Source organism: Arabidopsis lyrata, assembly GCF_000004255.2.
Source record: "Arabidopsis lyrata subsp. lyrata unplaced genomic scaffold ARALYscaffold_3, whole genome shotgun sequence".
Lineage (NCBI taxonomy): Eukaryota > Viridiplantae > Streptophyta > Magnoliopsida > Brassicales > Brassicaceae > Arabidopsis > Arabidopsis lyrata.
In genome coordinates this window covers 6,595,934-6,617,810 of record NW_003302553.1, presented here as the reverse complement: position 1 = coordinate 6,617,810, position 21,877 = coordinate 6,595,934, and the positions used below count along the sequence as shown (strand labels likewise).

General features: G+C 34.4%; 7 protein-coding genes across 8 annotated transcripts; 4 read left to right on the top strand and 3 right to left on the bottom strand.

Annotated features, from left to right (window-relative positions):
- The first annotated feature begins 90 nt into the window (after positions 1-90).
- On the top strand, positions 91-1,718 carry LOC9321171 (signal peptidase complex catalytic subunit SEC11C). The gene is made up of 8 exons (XM_021033113.1): positions 91-333; positions 472-584; positions 683-754; positions 855-890; positions 991-1,036; positions 1,131-1,218; positions 1,327-1,384; positions 1,485-1,718. Exons 1-8 carry the CDS (start codon positions 255-257, stop codon positions 1,533-1,535), a joined length of 543 nt encoding a protein of 180 aa, XP_020888772.1. The 5' UTR covers positions 91-254; the 3' UTR covers positions 1,536-1,718.
- A 761-nt stretch (positions 1,719-2,479) lies between these two features.
- On the top strand, positions 2,480-4,770 carry LOC9319025 (putative disease resistance protein At3g15700). Its single transcript, XM_002885058.2, has 4 exons — positions 2,480-3,357; positions 3,470-3,808; positions 3,919-3,962; positions 4,115-4,770. Exons 1-3 carry the CDS (start codon positions 2,586-2,588, stop codon positions 3,942-3,944), a joined length of 1,137 nt encoding a protein of 378 aa, XP_002885104.2. The 5' UTR covers positions 2,480-2,585; the 3' UTR covers positions 3,945-3,962; positions 4,115-4,770.
- Positions 4,771-5,312: 542 nt separating this feature from the next.
- LOC9319024 (biotin carboxyl carrier protein of acetyl-CoA carboxylase) lies at positions 5,313-8,087 on the bottom strand. The gene is made up of 9 exons (XM_021033030.1): positions 7,893-8,087; positions 7,055-7,246; positions 6,793-6,869; positions 6,515-6,574; positions 6,185-6,388; positions 5,967-6,029; positions 5,808-5,876; positions 5,659-5,704; positions 5,313-5,568 (listed from the first exon to the last, which is right to left on the bottom strand). The coding sequence occupies exons 1-9, from the start codon at positions 7,900-7,902 to the stop codon at positions 5,498-5,500; spliced, it is 792 nt and encodes a 263-aa protein (XP_020888689.1). The 5' UTR covers positions 7,903-8,087; the 3' UTR covers positions 5,313-5,497.
- A 515-nt stretch (positions 8,088-8,602) lies between these two features.
- Positions 8,603-10,212, bottom strand: LOC9321170 (RNA-binding protein FUS). 2 transcript variants are annotated; one of them, XM_021033775.1, is made up of 5 exons: positions 10,111-10,175; positions 9,998-10,040; positions 9,286-9,725; positions 9,024-9,159; positions 8,603-8,896 (listed from the first exon to the last, which is right to left on the bottom strand). In XM_021033775.1, the coding sequence occupies exons 3-4, from the start codon at positions 9,687-9,689 to the stop codon at positions 9,069-9,071; spliced, it is 495 nt and encodes a 164-aa protein (XP_020889434.1). In that variant the 5' UTR covers positions 9,690-9,725; positions 9,998-10,040; positions 10,111-10,175; the 3' UTR covers positions 8,603-8,896; positions 9,024-9,068. The 2 variants fall into 2 exon arrangements, with proteins under 2 accessions (XP_020889434.1, XP_020889433.1); XM_021033774.1 differs by lacking the exon at positions 9,998-10,040 and having other exon boundaries at positions 10,111-10,212.
- Positions 10,213-14,835: 4,623 nt separating this feature from the next.
- Positions 14,836-15,896, top strand: LOC9321169 (late embryogenesis abundant protein 29). The gene is made up of 2 exons (XM_021032479.1): positions 14,836-14,987; positions 15,078-15,896. The coding sequence occupies exons 1-2, from the start codon at positions 14,934-14,936 to the stop codon at positions 15,636-15,638; spliced, it is 615 nt and encodes a 204-aa protein (XP_020888138.1). The 5' UTR covers positions 14,836-14,933; the 3' UTR covers positions 15,639-15,896.
- Positions 15,897-16,243: 347 nt separating this feature from the next.
- LOC9319023 (monothiol glutaredoxin-S15, mitochondrial) lies at positions 16,244-17,985 on the top strand. The gene is made up of 6 exons (XM_021032480.1): positions 16,244-16,551; positions 16,859-16,999; positions 17,112-17,211; positions 17,322-17,388; positions 17,577-17,655; positions 17,751-17,985. The coding sequence occupies exons 1-6, from the start codon at positions 16,480-16,482 to the stop codon at positions 17,799-17,801; spliced, it is 510 nt and encodes a 169-aa protein (XP_020888139.1). The 5' UTR covers positions 16,244-16,479; the 3' UTR covers positions 17,802-17,985.
- Positions 17,965-20,404, bottom strand: LOC9321168 (acyl-protein thioesterase 2). Its single transcript, XM_002882910.2, has 9 exons — positions 19,917-20,404; positions 19,661-19,772; positions 19,305-19,341; positions 19,140-19,209; positions 18,949-19,053; positions 18,678-18,828; positions 18,513-18,595; positions 18,339-18,432; positions 17,965-18,247 (listed from the first exon to the last, which is right to left on the bottom strand). Exons 1-9 carry the CDS (start codon positions 19,945-19,947, stop codon positions 18,163-18,165), a joined length of 768 nt encoding a protein of 255 aa, XP_002882956.1. The 5' UTR covers positions 19,948-20,404; the 3' UTR covers positions 17,965-18,162.
- Between the last annotated feature and the right edge of the window lie 1,473 nt (positions 20,405-21,877).

The window sequence follows — 21,877 nt, the reverse complement described above, 5'->3', positions numbered from 1 at the left end:
ATTGCCGTAAATTGTGGTATTTCCGTAATAAAGGTATAGTCAAGGGTTTAAATTGAAACATATTCATTAATATTTAAACCGGTTTACTAGTAGTAGAAAACCGGACATTTCGATATTTAAACCGATATGCAGAAACGCTCGTGAAGAAATCAAATCTGTGTATCTTTCTCTTCTCCACTGAAACGCGTTTGAAGGAGAAGGGTCAAAGGGATCTGATTCAATCATTTTGGCTAGAAATTGAAGGAAGAAGAATCATGGGTTTCATCGGAGAAACTGTAGATTCCATTAAATCTATCAAGATCCGTCAGCTTCTCACTCAGGCTATCACTCTCGGTTCGTTTCGATATCAATTGCTTTAACCTCATTTGTGTTTTAGTTACGAGAAATAGGTATCTTGATTTGACCAATGTTACATCTTGAGAAGCTTAGATATGATTCGTATATAAAGGTTTGGTTTTGTTTTGGGTATAGGTATGATCGTTACATCTGCATTGATAATTTGGAAGGCATTGATATGTGTCACTGGCAGTGAATCACCTGTGGTTGTTGTTCTCTCAGAAAGCATGGAACCTGGCTTTCAGAGAGTAAGTCACATTTGTTTGGTTTTAGATTTTGAAAATAGTTTACTTATTGCATTTGGTTCTGTGGTTCTTGGTTATTGATTTTGAGGCCAATGTGACAGGGGGATATATTGTTCTTGCGGATGACCGATGAGCCTATTCGAGCAGGGGAGATTGTTGTTTTTAGTGTTGATGTTAGTGTGTCTCCTGTTCTGTTTCCATCAATTTACTATCTTCCTTTGAATTTCGTTTCTTGCTATTGGTTTAATTTGTCTTAATGCTTTCTTTTTTCAGGGTCGTGAAATTCCCATTGTTCATCGAGCAATCAAAGTAATGTTTCTCGTACATTTTCTCATCTCTGAACATCACAGGTTCACGATACTTACACTTGATGGCTCACTCGCTTTTTTGTTGTTTTAACATATCACAGGTTCATGAGAGGGGAGATACTAAAGAAGTTGATGTTCTAACAAAAGGTGCTAGTTTGTTGGTCTGAATGGATAAGAATAACCCTTTATAGTTTATAGTAATAAATTCATGGGTTACTTGACACACCTTTGCATTTTCCAGGTGACAACAATGACATTGATGACATCGGTCTCTATGCTGAAGGACAACTTTGGCTTCATAGGCACCATATCATGGGCAGAGCTGTTGGGTAAACACTCTAATTCAACAAGCTTTTGTGCCGTGTGATCTCATTAAAACTGCTCAGAAAATGTCAATACTCAGTAGTCGTAAATGGTGCCCTTTTGCTCTTTTTCAGGTTCTTGCCTTATGTTGGATGGGTAACTATTATCATGACAGAAAAGCCTATCATCAAGGTACAATCTTTTAACACGACCTGCAATTTATGTCATGGTTGTTGACTTTGAGATATATTTACTCACTATTAACATCTTTTTCCATCTTCTCTTCTTTCAGTATATACTCATTGGTGCATTGGGTTTGCTCGTTATAACATCCAAAGACTAAGACTACAAAAAAAGAGCTGGTCGTTGGTAAAGAAGTAGCTTCTGCAACGCTCGGTTCATCATCTTTCGGTGACTTTTAAACTGTAGAATCATATAAACCTCAATTTATAATTATAGACATTTTTATCTTTAAAACAGCTACGGTTTTGTGACAATCTCTTCTTTAGCTTAGCAGCCTTGTCTATGATCTTTTTCGAGTAGTTTTAGGGAAGCGTGATGATCTAAGCTCTGAAGGGATGTACTAATTTATTAAATTCTAAAATAGCGGCTGAACTTAAAAAAAAAAACGATTGAAATATGACGATTTAATGAAAATAAGCAACAACTAGTGTTTAAGATTACAGCTTGAATCACAGAAGCAGTCAGGGCAATCCAGATCCCCTGCCAATTTCAAAATCATTCTTATTATGAACCTCCCAAAGAGCTTTCTTCAGCTCTTCCTCTTCATTTCTATGAGACTTACCTCTGCAAATGCTTTTCTGCTCAAGAACAGAGTTTTATACATCCATATATATGCGAGCAACCATTTCCTCCATGTAAAACATGATAATCCAAGACAGCTTTTGTATTTCCATGCATTCTTGTGACATCTTCATGGTTTAGCAAGTGAGACTTTGTGAACACAACTTTGTATAAACCGATGTAAAAACTCCCATCTCCATCAGACCATGTTGGTTGTTAAATTTGTATGTAGGATTGTAAAGTCTATGACATGATAACCATAACACGAGACAATCAACGAGACAACGAATTTTTTTGGTTTAACAAATAAAAATCAGTATACTAATGTTTATCTATTTAATGCATATTATTGTCAATAATGTAGCTGGTGGTCAATCATCTAAGATTAATCACACGATCGAATAAAATAGGATAATAAATATAATATTGAGGTCCTCCAGCGACTAACACTTGAATAAATATACAAAAAACAACGTGCGGGTCAGTTCAAGCCATGGCTAACACGATTATCTATATACTTATATGGTTATAACTTATATGTTCTTTGAGTGATTAATTCGTTGAATTAAAGAAAAAAGAGATAGTAAGGATGGGAAAAGATTTCAAGAGTATGGTGACACGATGCATCTACGTAGGAAAAGAGAACGATAACGTGAAGAAGCTGAAAACCGCGACGGAGGAGCTCAAGGATTTACGCAACAATGTGATGAAAAGGGTCAAAATGTATGAAGACCAGCAGAAGCTGAAGCGTCTCGAGAAAGTCCAGGTCTGGCTTAGACAAGCCGATGTAGCGATCAAAGAAGCAGAAGAAATTTTGATAGCGATGATGTCTTCTTCTTCTTCAAATGGATCAAGCATGATGAGTTGTCACAAGATGGACAAGAAGCTTTGCAAGAAGCTGAAAGAGGTTAATGAGATAAAGAGTAGAGGAACATTCGATGTGGTGGTTGAGAATAGTGGCATTGGTGGATCGATGATGATTTCGACCGTTGATAGAGATGATCAGACGGTTGGATTGGAGGCGGTTTCGGGGCTAGTGTGGCGGTGTATGACGGTGGATAACACCGGGATTATTGGGTTGTACGGCGTGGAAGGTGTTGGGAAGACGACGGTGTTGACTCAGGTCAACAACAGGTTGCTTCAGCACAAGTTAAATGGGTTTGACTTTGTGATTTGGGTGTTTGTGTCCAAGAATCTGAATCTTGAAAGGATTCAGGACACTATCCGAGAGAAGATAGGGTTTCTTGATAGGTTGTGGACGAACAAGACAGAGGAAGAGAAAGCCGGTAAGATCTTCGAGATACTTAGCAAAAGACGATTCGCTTTGTTCCTTGACGACGTTTGGGAGAAAGTCGATCTAGGTATACGATTACTTGTGATCCAAGAAACTATTTGACTTGTGAACTAAGTTTTCATGAGTTGCCCTAGCCTTGATTTGGTCTAAATATTTAGCGTTTTAAATTTGTCAAACAGTGAAAGCTGGTGTGCCACCGCCGGATGGACAGAACGGATCAAAGATCGTGTTTACAACCTGTTCGGACGAGGTTTGTCGGGAAATGGGAGCACAAACTAAGATCAAAATGGAGAAGCTGCCATGGGAGAGAGCTTGGGACTTGTTTAAGAAGAATGCGGGAGAAGATACAGTGAAGAGCCACCCGGACATAACCAAAGTTGCTCAAGAGGTTGCAGCCAAGTGCGATGGCCTCCCGCTGGCTTTGGTCACAATTGGCCGAGCCATGGCCTCTAAGAAAACACCTCAGGAATGGCGTGACGCTTTGTACATCTTGAGTAACTCTCCTCCTAATTTCTCAGGTCCAATTCCATAAACTTTTAAACATATATATTATTAGTTTATTACTTTCAATTAGGCTTCATTTTCGTGTGTATATTACTAACTAAGGTTTTATTTAATTGTGTGACAGTTCTCAAGTTACTGGACAGGAACTAATATGTACACTCGATCGAGGTATTATATATTTTTGGCATGTTTGAAAATTGTTAGTTTTTCTTTTTCTGATATTCAGATTGTAACTATATATAGTCCATTAACTGTTCATCAGATAAATTTGTATATATTTTTCTTAAAAACTCGTTTATCATTTCCTTTTTTCCTTGTAGGAACCGTGTTGTGCATGGAGAGCTTAAAGATAGCTGCGTAGATTTTTATTAGGGAGATTAATCATTTTTGTGTATTTTATTTGAGAGTTATTATATTATTTACGTCACCGGCTTAGAGTTTGAAGAATTTGGTTGAAGCTTGCAATGTTTTGATGGTTAATTATTGGTTTTGTATTTAATTTTCATTTTTTAACTGAAAAAAGTTTGATTCTCGTTACACGACGCATGGATTAATCAGTTTATTCATTCGTTTCGTTATTATTGATCATAAATATCTAAGGACAAAAACAAAATCTCCTGAAGGATAATATGCTTAGCTAATTAAAGTGGGAGTTAGGCACAAATTTAGGCCATAGTTCAATAATTGTATTCCTTCTTATGATTAATATTATGGTTGTCTTGTCTTCATCACGGCACATACTTTATCAGTCTTTTATATTTTCTCGAAACTTCAAATCATCGACTCATATTCATTATATACTATAATATGCATCAATTCGTGAAAGAAAATAGTATTATATGCATTAATGTGTAGTCAGAATATATTATCGGAATGTTTAATAGTCGAAAGTAGGATAATCTTCAAGAAAATGAGGAAAATAAAAACCTGAAATTCTTTGAAAGATTTTTAACAAAAAAAATCAAGATTCAAAAGTAGGAATTTTGAAAAAGAAATACAAAAACATATGCGTATCTAATGATTTCGCACTATAAACTAAGGTTTATCTTAATCCAAAAAAAGCTTTTCTATCAAAAGTTCAATGTATCTAGAGCCATATCTTTTATCTTTATTCATACATTACAAATAGTTATGCATATATTTATCTATATATAGATATGTTCAAACAAATCATTTGAGTACTTAAAAGAAGACAAAGCAAGAATTAAGCATTAGTGTTAAAGAAACAACATATGAATAAACGTTTCTCTCATCTCATATTCTCTGGTTACAGATCATCAACCTATGAGCCGAGGAGGGCCGTAGAACAGCCTAAGAGAGAAACGGCGACGGTGGAGAAATTTCCGGCGAGGAAGCCAGTGGTGAAGGAACGCGACATCAACGAAAGAGCAGAGGCATTTATACAAAAATTCAGAAAGCAGCTTCTTCTCCAACGTTAGGAATCAACTGTCAAATAACAGCAATGTCCAAATCTTTAACTGTTAGAATCACCTATCGTTAAAATCTTGGAATTGTCTGTACGATAAAAAAAACTATCATAATGTTTTTATATATAAAAAAAAAACATACAGAATAAAGCAGTCTTAAGGAGGAACTTTCATACAAGCAAAAGAGAAACATAATACAAATATGAATGAAGTTTCTTTGTCTAAAAGCATACACAAGGAACATTATCATAACTCAAAACCAGCTCGAATTTGGTTTTACTGAAGCTTCTTGATCCCCGGAAAGGATGGAAGGATGGAGATGAGAGCATCATTGTATCCTACAGGCTCTGTTCCGAATGAGAAAACAAGAGAAACAAATCATTACACGGAAAGTTTTAAGAAAAACGAGGAAAGGTTAAGGATGAAGAAAGACTTGCCTCCATCTTCTCGAAGTATCTTGACTACCTCGCCGGTAACATCAGCCTAGAAGATTGATCGAAAAACAGAGAAGCAATTTTAACTGACTTGGTTGAAGCAAGAGATAGATAATTACTAAATCAGAAATTCAAATGGAATATTATCTAACCTCGATTGGAAATTGGCCACCGAGTTGTTCAATGTAGCACAGAATTTGACCTTCTTTCACTAGGTCTTTCTGTCAGATTAAACAAGAGCAAAGAAGAGATTAGTCAGTGGTTTCCCCCATGAAATCAAACACTCTTCTGTTCAAGAAGATTGGTTATACCTCTTTACAAGACGAAGGCAGGCGTTTACCCTTTATGGTTTTGGATCTCCTGAAGAACCCTACCTGCACATATCACACCATTTAGATTGGGATCAACTTTCTGATTGAAACTCACCTCTCTTTTTCACTTTTTAACGGAAAGTTACCCAGAATTAGAAAAGATATCATTTTCCAACAGAGCATATTATATTTTGCCTTTAAGTTGTGTGGTCTCTTACTTTTGGAGATTGGAGAATCATCAAACCCTGATCAGCGGCTGACGATGCTGGTTTTGAGATAGCCAGTGAAGTAGAGGAAGCTGATCCATTCAAATCAGGACTCTCGGTAGTTGCATTTGAAGCAGCTACAGCAGGAGTTGGCGGAGGTTGTGGACTACTATTGTCAGCTATGTTCCTTGCTACATATAGTCGGAAACCCCCCAGCTATTAGAATGTGCAAATGAAAGAAGCAGAAAAAAATTAGATAAGAATCCTATTCAAAAACTTAGCAGAAATGACTCTGCAAAAGAGCAATAACATGACAACCATTCAACTGAGTAAGAGCCTTACTTTCAGTTCAAACTCTGCAATTGATGAAGAATCGCATATTTCAGTGACAAGGGCTTCCACCTAAAGATCGAAAAATAAATCAAACAGAATGCATCCAATTAAAAAACAGACTCAAAAATGGTTTTAACAGTGCAAGCAACAAGTGAATTTTCCACTAACTCCTCAAGATAACACCTTCTCTTCTCTTCCATTAGACAATAAGGGAGAAGAAATTCAGAAATCATCAGCCAGAGTTCTTCAAATGACATCCTAACATTTAATGGAAAATGAAAACCCACCTCAGAGGGCTTGGGAACGAGCTGAGCGTTCAATCGAGATGACTTGGTCTCTTCAGAATCTTTTACTTCTATAGTAGCTGTGGATAAGAAGAATAAATCAGAAATCATTAAAGGAAAAATAAGACACTTTCCATGCACACATCAGCCCACATGTGAACACACTCGATGTGCATAACATATCGATAGTAAAATCGCTAAAATGAGCATATTCTACCATAGAAGAAAGACCAGAAGATAAGAAAACATATAGAGATAAGTGTACCTGATGTTTCTGCAGCTGGGACAGTAGACAGTTGGACAGCTTTCACAGACCCAAACGTTGTCCTCAGGCTCAAGTACTTCACCGGCCTTTGCCCAAGCAATGATTTTTGATTGTATGGTATCAGAAAGCTTGCAGATCTTACTCTACTAAGGTCTACTGCTGAGATTTTAATTTTAGGAACTCCTAGGCTACCTGAAACATACGCATAGGTCTCAATTGAGGAAAATCAGCGAAAACAAGACGAGTCAAAAAGAAAGACAAAAATCTGCACTAAATCATCAATATGATCACTCACTTTTTTAAGTTGTACATAAGCAAGTCTTATACACTAAATCCAAGATAGCTCCAGCAGGTTTTAAGTAAATTCAAAATATAATATCTAAGAATTAACTCATGTATACTCAACAGTGAGAGATTAAGTAATATTGTCGAGAAATTCGTATTAAGCAATACAGATTTCGGAAATAATTTATCAATGCCAAACTCATGGCAATGGTGATAAACCATGTATCAAATTAGATTAGCTTCGCAAAGTCAATATTAAAGGAAGTAACTTTAATCTTATCTCCATTGATACGAAGACTGAAGAGAAATTCTTCAACTTTAGATCTCTAATTATATACCAAAATCAACCTAATTGTTCAAAATTAAGTCCCTTTCTTAGTATCTATATCACTCAATAAACAGAATCACCAAAGTTTCAACTTTTCGATGAATATGATTCTAAGAGAAGAAAAAAATTCAAATTTGAATGTGGGAGCAAAAACCCAGTCTCGTGTACGACGATCCCAAGAAGCTGGAACAATTAAGACAACAGGAGACAGGTAGAGAAACTTACATGAAGCCATGGAGGGAGACAAGGATTCGAGAAACAGAAGAATGTAAGGAAAGAGAGAATGAGATTGTGAGCTGATACGATAACGATAGGAACGAGGACACACGATTTGACGAGTGTGGAGATGATCAAATCAAAATTTTGAGGTTAACGCTCGTCGTTGGTTGGGTTTCGCTCGTTCGATACAACCAGAGTGCTCTTTGTACAACGAAGCACGAAACATTATAACTTTTGTTTTATTTGGGCTTTTATTGCCCATATAATAAGCCCATTATTGCCCCCTTATTAATTTGCTTTTAGCTCCATTTTTTATATAAAATATGATATTTGTTTTTGCATTTTAGGTAAAATAAGTCTTACAAATTACAGTACATTTTATATAAATCATCAAAACAATTTCTTTCAGAAAAAAAAAAACAAGTAATTCAATTTGATTTTTAGAAATACAAATATTACTAGATTAGAATTCGCACTATGTGGCGGAATATGTTTTTGTTGATTAAGAACCTTCGTATTATTATATCCTAAACTTTTTTGAATTTAGAATAGTTTGGAAGTTAGACAATTTTGGGGGTAAATTTGTAAAATTTTGATTATTATTGCAGTCACTAGTCACTATGTTGATAAAATTATGTCTACTAAAAAGTGATTGTAAGTATATTACAGTCTATTAGAATCTACGATGAAAAGGCTGGACAACAAAAAACAAAAACAAAAAAAAAGTAGCAACTCATGTATAAAGCGATGAAATTGAGAAGAGAATCTTCTTTTAAGAAAGACATGCAGCGTACAATGATTAGAATAATAAAACTCTTAAAAAGAAACTGCAAAAGAAAAATTACGAATTAAGGAAAAGAAAAGAAAAGAAATATAATAAAAATGGATAATACATCCAAAAGCACGACAGCTAAAGTTACAATATTGGATCTCATTGCAACATCTAACAAAATTATCATCTTTTAATTCTCTTTTGCTCCTGCTTCTCCTTTCCATTGATCCAAACGGTGCTTAAAAAAAACATATCAATATAATCAAATACAATATCTTAATCATAGGCAGAAATAGTATTCGTGTGCAAAAAAATTAAAATTTGAAAGTTTTTTTGCTGAAGAATATATTTGAAAGCTGAATTACCTAAGAAATTGGACACAAGGCAACTTCAAAAGCATTTTGTATAACTTAGAAAGAGGTTCTGTTGCTGAAGTCCCTTGGTGCATTGCATCTGAAGCATTCTATTCTGCTTGCAAAATTATGCTCATTGCAACCAATCCTAGTTTTCAATATCAATTATTATAATCTTTATCAATCGAACTTTAAACTACGTATAAAAACTATATATTATATTATTAATAATCGAGTTATGTGATTATATCAACCAAGTGTATTAATTTGGTACCTAGTGCAAATCCAGTCGCCGGATTTCCAGCTAGAGCGACCACCGTTACTGGGGACTCTAGACCGCATAACGTCGGCGTCAAACATGGCCGGACCGCCGATGCCACCGCCTCCGCCTCCAGCGCCTGTCTCGTCCTTGAAAGTGCCGCATTTGAAGCAAGTGGAGCGACTAGCGAAATTGTGTGTCCCGCAGTTTCCAACGGTGCAGTACCAATCACCGGGACGAACGTCGGAGCCGGTGGTAAATCCGAAAGCAGACATGGCTCTGCCGCCGAAACCACCGAAGTCTAAGCCACCGACTCCACCAGGGCCGGAACGAGAGTCACCGCATCGCTGGCAAGAGTCACGGCGCTGGAAGTTGAGGTGGTTGCATGACCTGCAGTTCCAATCTCCGGGTCTGTTCATTCTTCAGTTCTTGTATGCGTGCGTTTATATTATTTTCTGTAACATGCATATCAATTTGAATATTTCGATTAGATACTTCCATTAAAAAGATTAGTAGAAATATTTCTAAGAAAAAAAAAAGATTGCCAAGTACCACGCAACTAATGAAAATGAACTCTTGCTTTCGTTAAAAGTTAATTAGGACTAAAACATCAAGTGTGTGGCTAACAAAATTATATTTATATGTATAAAAACATGTACAGTAGTGGATATTTATATACATATATATATATATACGCTTATTCTAGTTTTGAAGATCAATTTCTTACTATATTCATCACGTATAACGTATTATTTGCCAATTGCTCGTGGCTGTATATTTCTGAAATCAATATCTAAAAATAATCAAATAGTTAGAAAATAATATAAATTAGAGACTGACCTTGATGAACTTGGAGAGGTATGTGATTATATGAGTTTAGTGAAAGAAATCAAGACACAAGGCTTTGAAAGAGTGATGTGAAGAGGATGGGCTTAAATAGAACACACAAGAACAACTGGTGGCTGATTTGAAAAAAAAAAGAAAAAAAAAATCAATAATTTACTTTTTCGTTTTCTTCACCTCAATATTGTAAACTTTCGCAAAAGAAGAGCAACAAAAAAACCGAGAATATTTAAAATAATTAAGTGAAAATTCCGGCTGATATTCCCAAGCCTATAATTTTTTTTGATATGGATAAATAATTACTCTGGCCATAGATTTGTTGTATTATGATATAATTAGATTGAAGCATGTTCATGTAACTCTTATTCACAATTACAAGTACTTCATATCAAGAATTAAAAATTTAGAAATATGTTATACTAGATATGTATATACTATATAGTATAATGGATTTTATTAATGTCTTTATTACATCATCACATGATCAATTGAAACATGCATAACGCATGTTGTTGAAAAACACCTATGTTATAAATAGTTTGTTTCAAATTAATATTCCTTTATGCAAAATTAGACATAGTCAAAGATAGACTCCATAGTTGATGCCACAACTTGATTTTTTGCTCGACATGTTTTTTTGTCACCTACTCGTTCTTTTTATCGTCTTGATCACTTCATATTTTTATATAACAGTTGTAAATTTAAAGCACTTTGGTTAGAATCTTGGGTCAAAGCATAATGTAATTTTAAGTAAATTAAGAGTCATAAGAAGCCAACAAAACAACTTAGGAGCCCACATCCAACTAAAAGAAAGAGATCTTGTTAACCTCTAGCTCTACACAAAAGTCCTTTGACTCGTACCTTTTTGGACCCTCTATCTCTTATGCTCTTATACATTTCATAACTATATTTTATTAATTGATGATTATACGCTTCAAAACCAAGGAAGCTCATCATTTAGTTACCAATGAACGATAGTATTTAATTCAAGTAGCTTGTGGCTAAGCTAGCTAGGCGACCTTGCTTACCTATTACAAACAAATTAACACGTTAATGTTAACAGAAGTAACGATATTCACAACTAAAAATCTTTATATCGATATATATATATATATATATATAAACTACATATTATAAGCTGATAAAATAAAATAGAAATTGTTTATGTATATGAACCTTTTTTTTTGTTTTTGTTAAAACTTGTGACTATATAACGGTACTGTGGTAGATAGCGAAGAATGCAGAGAAATAGTTGCCGTGGATACCATTTTGTGTGATATCCGAGATTCAAGTAGTTTTATTTTACAACTAATTTGAAATTACAAGAATCAATCTATGTTGTGATAGGTTGCTATATATATATATCTAGTAACATTATAAGCCAGATACTTCAAATTTCACACCTAAATATACATACACATATTTCTTAACGTGGATACCATTTTGTGACTGAAAAATAATAGGTATTAAAACCCCTAGGAAATCGGTTAGACCACAAAAAATGAAAACAAAATTGCTAAATGAAACTAGATAAAGGAGTACATATATAACTATAAAGATGATATGTCTTTGAATAGAGAATCGATTCGGTATCTTCGACGTGGTATAAGCTTTTGGTTGATATAGGAAAAGGTAGCTTAATCTCACAATTACATTATGGTAAGTCTCTTTCATTTATACTTTAAGGAGGCAAAGGAATCGACATCCGAGACACGAATAAAAATTTATACCACTTTTGAATTTTGAATATTCACTATCTTTTGTTGTTCTTATCTTTTTACAAAAAATATAATACAAGTTCTCCTTTGCTTAGCAGCAACGTAACAAAATTTGTAAACTTTAATATAAAGAATGATCAGTGTGATGGATATTGATTATTAGTTTTTCATGGTGCGTTAGGATTTGCCATATTTAAATGATGTTTCTAGCTTGCACTATTTCTTTGTTGTTGCATGTTCTACTCTGAATATATAATATTTTAAAGCGAATAGATATAATCGAAGCTCGTCGATTTATATGTTGAAAGTGGTTAAAACAAAGTTGAGCTAATATAATCTTTCAAAATATATATGGTAGATAGCAATTTTACTATCAATACAATAATCATACAAAAAAACAAAATTCGTTCCTAAGATTTGTTAAGAAGATTTTCATACGATTTAAGTTTGAAATGGTATAAACAACAAAATGATTACAAATGCGTCGATGGGATAGATATGAGAAAACCATACAAATATAATAGTGAAAAAAACACTAATATAATTATGGGTCAAAAAAACATAAAAAGAGGGGAAAAGAAAAGATAAAGGGAAAATCAAAAGGGATGAGGCAAAATAGAGAGTTTCAATAAAGATAAATTTGGGTGATGGTGACGGAATAATTCTTCGATGTTTTCGTTTTGACCATCTTTTCCTTTATTTCTCACTTTAATATTCCTTTATTTCGCTCGCTGTTTATTCCCAGAATTTTTTAAAATTAACTTGAACAAAGAAAAAAAATTGGCAATCTTCGAAATATACTAAGATTTTTCTATTATAATTAACAAAATAAAAAATAAAAGAGAAGGAAACTGCTAATATCTGGAGTCCATTCTCTTGGAGAAGAGTAAAGTGGGCAAAAAAAAAAAAAGGAACTGAGCTGATTCGATTCTCTTTGGGACTCCCATCCATGCATCACCTCTCCCACCTTCTTTCATTTCACTTTTATTTTTTATTATTTTACAAAATTAAGTACTAATTACCTTTTTTCACTGTAAGCATAACAAATAACAAAACCTTTATTACGGTCTCAAACGCTCAAAAATATTTTAAAACATAGTAAAAGGTTTTGTTCAGTACAATTCGAAAAAGGAAAAAAAAATACAATTTTCTTACAAAATATGGATGGCATTGATTAAGTTATTACCATCTATGTTTCACCGTAAAACTTATAATTGGGATGGCTCACAGTGGTTGTGATGGCGTTTGTTCCAAGAGTGCCATATTGTTCATTTGTTCTCATGTTTCAATCCACAACACGGTTTGGGGAAAATTTTATTAACTAATCAAAGTGAAACTAGAGAATATGATAAGGGATTGGGGAAAATTTTGAAATATCAAAGTAATTATTTTTAAGTGGATCCATTGATCAAGGAGGCCACTAAATTTGCTCGAGGCTTGGTAGAGTGGGTTCATTTGTGTTTGATACACTGTTTTGTTACTCATCCTTTTTTTGTCTGACATCGTATTTATCATGTGTATCGTTTAATTGCATTTCGCTTTACCACACTTGTGCAGTTGTCTGTGTGTGTGTCTATTACTCGTACTTCCGTTTGCGTTCATATAATTCAACGTAAATGTTAGTATTTGTATAATTCTAATTGCATCATCTATATATTTGCATTTGATTAACAGAAGACAGAATAATCCTCGGCTAATCGTCACACTAGTTATATGTGGAGGTGAGTAGTTAAAGCTAACCTGGAAGTTGCTCGGTTTATTTTATATGAGATCAAGTTTGACCCCTTTTTAAGTGAAGATATTTTTTTTCTTTTTTATTTAACAACAAGTGAAGATTACTAATAATTTAAGAGTATTTTAATCGATCGTACTATTTTAGTTGCAGGCTCCAACTGGTAACCATTAAAAGAACAAAAAGAAAATGAATAAAAAGAACAATGCGGAATGGATCAAACAATTTTTGAAGAAGGAAAAGGAAAAGATGCAGAGAATGAATAAAATGTACTATTATGATGAATGGTAACCAAACATTAAAAATATCTTTAAAGATATATTAAATAGTAAATAAATCAAATTTCAATGAAAAATACTAAATATTTTTTATATTTATTTAATTTGAAAATTTATATTTGTGAACTAAATTTATATATATATCATTTTAAATAATAATATTTAATATTAACATAAAATAAAATTGAAAGAGTAATTTAAAATATATTATTCTTTTACAATATAAACATTTTTAAATTTATTTTACTATTTATATATTTTTCAAGTGAAGTCTTAAGAGTAATTCAACATGAAATTCTTATCAAAAATATTTTTTCTGTTAATATATTGTGAAGATATGAAAATTATTATATAATAAAATACAAATATTATTGATAAACATTATTTTTTATTTATTTTAAAATAAAAACGAATATTAATATTTGTTCCTTTTTTGTTCTATTTGTTCCTCATCAATTTTGGAGAGAAACATTTTTGTTCTAGTGTTCTTTTTTTGGTGAAGAATGTAGAGGAATAGTGTGGAAAAAATATTACATGTAAATAGTAAAAATATTGAGGAACAAAGAGAAATATCACCTTCCTTCTTATTTTTTTCTTTAATTATGGTTACCAATCGAAGCCTAGTTAATTGTATATTTACGTCACGGAACATGTAACGACCGACCGATTTTCTTGTAACGATCGATACAATATAAAAAATGAAATTAGCCATCTCATAACATGCGACGACGATACTTATGGTGTTGCCACGTAGCAAGCATCTTCATCTGAACCATGAGGTGTCGCAACCACAGAGGACAACACGTTCAAGACCGAGAAACCGCATACTAACACTCGCAACGTAAAGCACAACACCCCTAAACTCCTCCTTTTTAATTCGGTTTAAATCTCAACACACCACGCGGCTATACACGTGTCAATTTGCTAATACGTGTCTTCTTCTCCGGCCGACCAAGACACACTACAAATGTCCCGATGGTTTGGGGAGATAATTCACAGTTTCTTCTACAACAACAAACACTTTCACAAACAAAACAGCTTTAAAAACCTATCTAGTGTCGTTTCATATCTTACGCATTTGAAGAAAGAAAAATGGCGTCCAACCAACAGAGCTACAAGGCTGGTGAAACCAGAGGCAAGGCCCAGGTAATAAGAACATATTTTTTGTGTGTGTGTATATTAAAAACGACATTATGTATCTCAAGTTCTAAGATGCTTTTGTTTGTGTAATAACAGGAGAAGACTGGACAAGCTATGGGAACGATGAGGGACAAGGCTGAGGAGGGCAGGGAAAAGACTTCTCAAACGGCCCAAACAGCCCAACAAAAGGCCCATGAGACAGCCCAGTCAGCTAAAGATAAGGCATCTCAAACTGCCCAAACGGCTCAGCAGAAGGCCCATGATACGACTCAAGCAGCAAAAGACAAGGCATCTCAAACTGGCGACAAAGCTCGCGAGGCCAAGGACAAGACCGGGAGTTACATGTCGGAAACAGGCGAAGCCATAAAGAACAAGGCTCAAGACGCTGCTCAGTACACAAAGGAGACGGCTCAAGGTGCGGCTCAGTACACAAAGGAGACAGCTGAAGCTGGTAGAGACAAGACCGGTGGGTTTTTGAGCCAGACCGGTGAGCATGTTAAGCAAATGGCTATGGGTGCAGCTGACGCAGTGAAGCATACTTTTGGGATGGCTACTGATGAGGAAGAAGACAAAGAGCATTTTCCAGGAAGTACTACGACCACTACTGCAAGTACCCGGACCACTGATCCGACTCATCAGACTTACCAGAGGAAGTGAGAAAACCAAAATTGAGAAGGATATGAAAGTGTCTTTATGTTTGTTGGTCTTTTGAGTTCTGTGTTGTACGTTTTTGTAATTTCCGTTGTCTTTCTTTGTGTTTGTGGTTTAGTTGTGTTTCTTGTTGTGATGGTGATCCTGGAGACTTCTAATTTCCAGCCAATAAGTTTAGATTTGATCCCGTTACAACTTATGTGTTTTCCAATTTGTATTTTTGTTATAATAAACAGTTATTAATACACATCACGGTCCACTTCGTATATTGGTCATCAAGCATCTAGTATAGCATTGTAACAGAGATCTAGCTGTCTAAACCAAACGGGTTTTACTAATCTTTCAATTTCGTTATACGAAATAAAAATTAAAAGTTTAATACTATTATTTTATTTAAAAACTTCAATAAAACATTTATGTGGCTCAGCTTTTTCATATTTTTTTGTGCACACAAAAGCTTTTTTGCTAATCGTTCAATTTCACCTATTGATACTTATTATCTACCAAAATGAGAGGTGCAAACGAACAAAATTGATTTATCTAAACCGAACAAAGCAAAATAAATGAACCAAAGATGCAGAAGTCAACGGACCTTTCGGTGATAATCCCAAACGCGTCGTATAACACCCTTAGGGTTATGAGTTATGACACGACGTCGTTCTCTTGGTCGGTCACTTGAGGAAGAGAAGCGGTCGTGGCATTTGTCTTTCTGCTCCGTCCTCTTCCTCGTAGAGCTAATCCTCTCTAATCGGTTTCTCTTTCCTGTTCTTGATAGTTTTCTAGACACAGATTATATCAAAACTGCGGAACATTTTGAGTCGGTTGAATAAATCTACGTGATCTAGAGATGGCGGCTTCTTTATCGACCAGACTTCTTAAAGGAATCGCTAACCTCCAAGCTGTTCGTTCTAGCAGATTGGTTAGATTCTCTCTTAACCCTTTTGTTCAATTTTGATGTATCTGATGTGTGCTCTATCAAGTTTTCTCTTTTCTTATCTTAAATCACTTAAAAATTGCTTCTTTTTGGTCTCTTAGATGGGTTTTTTCTATAACATTTGGAGTCTGATCCTTCTATTAATTGAACCGGATTAGATAGTTACGTGAGCTTTGGTTGTTCTTATAGTTTTGAATTAGGTGAAATTAAATTGGTTTTCAATAGAAGATGGTATTGATGATCATTTGACAGTTGAAATTAACAAGGAGAATTATGTGGTATTTGTTTGCAGACATCTGCATCAGTCTACCAAAATGGGATGATGAGATTTTCCTCTACAGTGCCAAGTGATTCAGACACACATGATGATTTCAAGCCTACACAAAAAGCTCCTTCTGGTTCTACGGACTCGCTCAAAGATATTGTTGAGAATGTAAGTAAACTCCAGCTTTCTAGATTTACAGTTGAATGTTTGTGTTTAGGCATTTGATTCTGAATCTGATTAGGGTTTTTGCTAATGATCTTTAGCTTTGGTGGTTGTGTAGGATGTGAAGGATAATCCTGTTATGATCTACATGAAAGGTGTCCCTGAATCTCCTCAGTGTGGGTTTAGCTCACTCGCCGTCAGAGTTTTGCAGCAATATAGTAAGTTTTGATCTACTCTTGATTGAAACTGAAGTCTTCTTTTAAACCATTTTTTACATTCTTAATGTGTTCCGAGTTCTGATGATGCTATTTTGTGATCTCTTCTTTAGATGTTCCCATAAGTTCTAGAAACATTTTAGAAGACCAAGAGTTGAAAAACGCTGTGAAATCTTTCAGGTGAGTGTGTGGACACTTAATCAAAGTTTCATACACAGCTGTATAATCTCTTTCTCAAAGTTCCTTCAAAAAGTTTGAGAATAAGCGTGGTTCTACCATTGTGTTGTACTACATGATCTAGACTCCTCCTTGACTAAACTTTTTGTTCAGTTGTCCTAATTTGATTCATGAGTCTTCTTTCTGTGCAGCCACTGGCCTACGTTTCCACAGATCTTCATAAAGGGAGAGTTCATTGGCGGCTCAGACATCATTCTTAACATGCACAAGGTTAGTTTCTCCTAAAGCAGAGTAGCAGACCCTGTTTGTCTTTTTTTCCTTTTTCATTGTGTTGGTTTAATCACAAGTCCCTTTTACAATTCCAGGAAGGTGAATTGGAGCAGAAGCTTAAAGACGTCTCCGGAAACCAAGATTGATCCAAAGTTGGAAGTTATGCTGACTGATGAATGAAGTTATTATGTTTTTCTTCTTTCCTTTCATAAGAATGTCTTTTGATGTACGGCAATAATGTCTCAGAAACTCTGAATCTTTGGATTTGGTATGAACAAAACTTTGGTAAACTAAGATAGCAAAAACAAAGAAGCACAAAGAGCCTTTTTATTTATTATTATTATTCATAATCAAGAATAGAACAGCAGAAAAGCATGAAAAAATCACAAAACAGTAGAACATGAGAATACCGTATACCCCAAGAAACCCCCACCCCTTATATATAATATAAATATTCTACACCATTGTATAGTAGCTATAGAGATGCTTAGAAGATGCTTGTAGAGTTTAACGTGAGCCCTCGAGACCAAGCCTTGAGGCGAGCCAGTGAACCACCTCATCCATTTCTTTAGGAACCGTATAGTGACCAAGCCTACACAATAGACATTAAACCTCACAATCTCAGACCAAAACCGTAAAGCAAATTAGACTGATAAACTTTGGTATATAGGTTGAACATTTACCCTTCATATGGTTTGAACATAGTTTGTCGGAATCCAGCCATGGCAAGTGAATGGGCAGATTTTTCTCCAAATCTATAAGGAACTACATCATCCGCTGCAACCAAAGAACACTTCAAGTGAAAAATGTGATTTTATCTTGAAACAGTAAATCATATAATGATAGGTAAAACATACAAGTTCCATGTGCAAGTATGATTGGTATCGATGCAGCGCGCCTTGCAACCTCATTCGAACTTTCTATTTTGCTCCTTAAGCTCCTGCATTGTTATGTTTAAGCTTCCAATGTTAAGTCTCTGTTTTAACAAGTGACATGAAAGGGTTGAAGAAATATATATATACCTCCAACCAGGAAGCCAACCACTAAGTCCTACAGTAGCTCGTAGGTTAATAGTATAAGGATGTCCGGTTCCATAACGCCCAAGAGCGTAGCACGTCGTGGAGTAGAGAGCTATTGCTGCACCCATACTGAAACCTCCTATCCCAACTTTGACTGAGACGACAAACCACAAATAACATTTACAAGTTAAGCTAGAGATTATGATATATTGTATCAAGGCCGGTGACAGACTGACAGAGGAATGAAGATATATATAACCCCTGGTCGGCTTACCATCTGTTGGTTCAGCGGATAAGAGGTTAGCAATATGTGCAGCTGAAGCATCTAAGCCTTCTATATCATCATGAAGATCCTCAGAAATTTCTCCCACGTCAAACCCTGAGAGAAGCAAAGAAATATGGTTTTTGTTGGCAAATGCTTGAATGAATGTTTTAGTGAAGTCTAGAGAAGTTGAATGATCTTACAGGCAGTGCAAGGGAATCCACCCAGAAGCGAAACAGGACGCGAAGGAGCAGTTGGACAAATCCATTTTATCTGAGCATACCATAAATCTTTCATCAGAACCTTCAATAAGAATATTAAGTGATACAAAAAATTACTTCAAAGTGGTTGTTTTCATGGATCCTTACGTTTGGAAGAGGTAGGCTCTCCAAGAGCTGAGAAGAGCTGCAGAGAAAACAGAACCAAAGTGAGAACTTGTTATCAAAGAACACGCCAAAAGTCTACTTTCTAAAGCTCATTTGATTTATTGTAGTCAATTAAACCAAAAAATTAAAGCTTTTCATAACACATTAATACTTGAAACTGTTCAACTAACAGAGGAAAAATGTGAAGTTTTCTCCTAAGAAAAGTTTGTTTTGATATCTTTTAAAGTCATTTGGGTATTGTTTTGACAAGTAAGACTTTAATCTTTCAAAGCATAAAACTTTCTTTATTACTTGACTTTGATCATAATAACAAGGCAAGTCAGAGACTATTATATTACCTGGAGCCATTATCTCCAAGACCATGCAACCAAACAATAGTAGCTTGGTGCTTTCCTTTAGGCCTCACAACATAAGTCCTTCCAAACTCATAGCCCCTTGTACTTCTACTACCTACAAAGATTTTGCCAGAAACATATTAAAGCAGAGTAATCACATAGCAGAATTACAAGCACACAGTTCATAACTCACAACTAAACCATTAAGATAAGTAGATAACATATACATGTTAAGCAAACAAGTAAGGGAGAAACAAACCAGAACCCATGCTTTGATGAGAATAGCTCATTGTTGTTGAATGATCTTTTTTCACTACAATTTAGAGACTTTGTTGTGATTTTAGTAGTTCAAAGTTTGAAATACCAATGGAAAATATAAGAGAAGGTAAGGGAGGGGAAATGTGTATTTATAGAGCAAACTTAGAGGTGTGATGGTGAGAGGAAGGAATAAAAGAAAAGAGATGTGAATCTGAATCATTCACTATGGGATGTTAAATGTGTACAACAGCTACACAAAAAATAAAAACTACACTACTAATCTAAGAGAAGGCATCCATGGAAAGAGGAAATCAATTTTCTTCTTTTTTTTTTCTTTCTTTATAAAACAAAAGAAATAAATCTTTTTGGGAACACAAGGAATCAAAATCAAAACCAGAGCAGAGCTAGCGGCAAAAATACACAGAGGAGAGAGAGAGAGAGAAAGAGAGAATCGATGCCTTGTGGGCAGTGGAGGAAAATAAAAACTCTACCGCGTAAAAGAATATATTATATAACACAAGTATGTATATATATTACAAGAAAACATGAGCGCATAATCCAAAATTGAAAAAGAAGAAAAAAATCTACTTGTTCAATCAATTGTTTAATGAAATATATACAGAAAGTGAGATGATTGATGGATACCCATTAACCAGAAAGCTTAAAAGTCTGAAACTTTACGATGGACAAAGGAATTACATATTTTTATTTAGGGTTCTTGGATTTGTGAAATCTGAGAGCACTGAGTGTAATGATGATGCGTAAGAAACATAAGTGACCAACCTGGATTTTCATGTGGGGGAGCAGCAAGAGCATGCAGCAATAAACCAAAAAAGCCTTTGATCTTTTCTCTATCTCCTTCAACGCTTCTTTCATTACTATCTCTTGTTCCACCAAAATTGGCTGACGATGTCAAGCCCACTTATTTCACCTATTTGTCACTTTCTTGATACTACTATATAGATTTATAACAAAAATGTACTGATGAGATTGTTACCGTATGCTTAAAGCATTTGATAAGATGTAAATTTACATATAATTTTTTTTGTAGCCTCTGCTGTAAATTTACATTACTATTTGACCAGATCATCTAGTCTACTATTTTGCATTAGTGTAGTTGTCGGGTTCAAATTATAGAAAATAAAAGACCAAATAAAGATCAAGTGAACACCGAACAACGAACATGGTTCCATGTATACGCGTAATGATTGCCTTTTGTCTCCCCTTCTCTATTGTACCACAAAGATCTTCATAGATTTTATGAAATGATTACTAATCTTCCGAAATGATTAAGTATTAATCATCCGTGAAGAAATATATCAACTGTTAGTTTGCTACTAATTGATTGGCTATTTATATTATTTGGCACGAATATTTTTTTTTTATGAAATACTCCTACATAATAGGTTACTTTTACATATGATTTTAAATGTGAACTTTCTAATAAGGTGCACCCAAATACTTAACTAAAACATTTTATGCGATCAACATAAATCGGAAAATGGTACACATGGTTATAGATTGGTGAAAAAACTCTAAATCCTCAACAACACAAAATAGGACGACACTCCTTCTGTTTGCCGTTTTATGCAAGTAATCTGTAAAAGAAATGTTGTTTATGATTTTAATGTAATTTTCGAAGATGATACATACACACAAATATATATATATATATATATAATGATATTTCTCTTTAGCTTCTTACTAAAACTTACATTTTAAATTATAATAGAAGCTGAAGATTAAATATTATGTTAGAAACTTATAAATAAAAAGAAATAAAAAAATTATTCGCGTGAAAACTGTTTAACAATGCTTATATAAAGAAAATGAAATATTTGATTGTTGACATTACTTAACATGTTTCATATTAGTGAGTAATGACGCCATCGTTATACATAACTTTTAACAAAGGTCAACAACTTTTGCGAACTTTTTTTTTACTTGTTTTAGCTTTTGGAT

What these genes read in the sequence shown, in the direction of transcription:
- LOC9319024 (XM_021033030.1), bottom strand. An exon ending in TCGTTCCCAAGCCCTCTGAG is followed by an intron (nt 6,575 to 6,792) that starts GTGGGTTTTCAT and finishes TTCGATCTTTAG; the next exon opens with GTGGAAGCCCTTGTCACTGA. An exon ending in TGCCTTCGTCTTGTAAAGAG is followed by an intron (nt 5,877 to 5,966) that starts GTATAACCAATC and finishes TTAATCTGACAG; the next exon opens with AAAGACCTAGTGAAAGAAGG.
- LOC9321168 (XM_002882910.2), bottom strand. Translation starts at nt 19,947, where the DNA reads ATGAGCTATTCTCATCAAAGCATGGGTTCTG. An exon ending in CATACTTGCACATGGAACTT is followed by an intron (nt 18,433 to 18,512) that starts GTATGTTTTACC and finishes CTTTGGTTGCAG; the next exon opens with CGGATGATGTAGTTCCTTAT. An exon ending in ATGTTCAAACCATATGAAGG is followed by an intron (nt 18,248 to 18,338) that starts GTAAATGTTCAA and finishes TCTATTGTGTAG; the next exon opens with GCTTGGTCACTATACGGTTC.
- LOC9321170 (XM_021033774.1), bottom strand. Translation starts at nt 9,689, where the DNA reads ATGAACAGACCCGGAGATTGGAACTGCAGGTCATGCAACCACCTCAAC. An exon ending in GGCGACTGGATTTGCACTAG is followed by an intron (nt 9,160 to 9,285) that starts GTACCAAATTAA and finishes ATTGAAAACTAG; the next exon opens with GATTGGTTGCAATGAGCATA.
- LOC9321169 (XM_021032479.1), top strand. Translation starts at nt 14,934, where the DNA reads ATGGCGTCCAACCAACAGAGCTACAAGGCTGGTGAAACCAGAGGCAAG. An exon ending in AAACCAGAGGCAAGGCCCAG is followed by an intron (nt 14,988 to 15,077) that starts GTAATAAGAACA and finishes GTGTAATAACAG; the next exon opens with GAGAAGACTGGACAAGCTAT.
- LOC9319025 (XM_002885058.2), top strand. Translation starts at nt 2,586, where the DNA reads ATGGGAAAAGATTTCAAGAGTATGGTGACACGATGCATCTACGTAGGA. An exon ending in TTGGGAGAAAGTCGATCTAG is followed by an intron (nt 3,358 to 3,469) that starts GTATACGATTAC and finishes TTTGTCAAACAG; the next exon opens with TGAAAGCTGGTGTGCCACCG. An exon ending in CTCTCCTCCTAATTTCTCAG is followed by an intron (nt 3,809 to 3,918) that starts GTCCAATTCCAT and finishes ATTGTGTGACAG; the next exon opens with TTCTCAAGTTACTGGACAGG.
- LOC9319023 (XM_021032480.1), top strand. Translation starts at nt 16,480, where the DNA reads ATGGCGGCTTCTTTATCGACCAGACTTCTTAAAGGAATCGCTAACCTC. An exon ending in TCAAAGATATTGTTGAGAAT is followed by an intron (nt 17,000 to 17,111) that starts GTAAGTAAACTC and finishes GTGGTTGTGTAG; the next exon opens with GATGTGAAGGATAATCCTGT. An exon ending in CAGAGTTTTGCAGCAATATA is followed by an intron (nt 17,212 to 17,321) that starts GTAAGTTTTGAT and finishes TCTCTTCTTTAG; the next exon opens with ATGTTCCCATAAGTTCTAGA.
- LOC9321171 (XM_021033113.1), top strand. Translation starts at nt 255, where the DNA reads ATGGGTTTCATCGGAGAAACTGTAGATTCCATTAAATCTATCAAGATC. An exon ending in TTGTTGTTTTTAGTGTTGAT is followed by an intron (nt 755 to 854) that starts GTTAGTGTGTCT and finishes TTCTTTTTTCAG; the next exon opens with GGTCGTGAAATTCCCATTGT. An exon ending in TTGTTCATCGAGCAATCAAA is followed by an intron (nt 891 to 990) that starts GTAATGTTTCTC and finishes AACATATCACAG; the next exon opens with GTTCATGAGAGGGGAGATAC.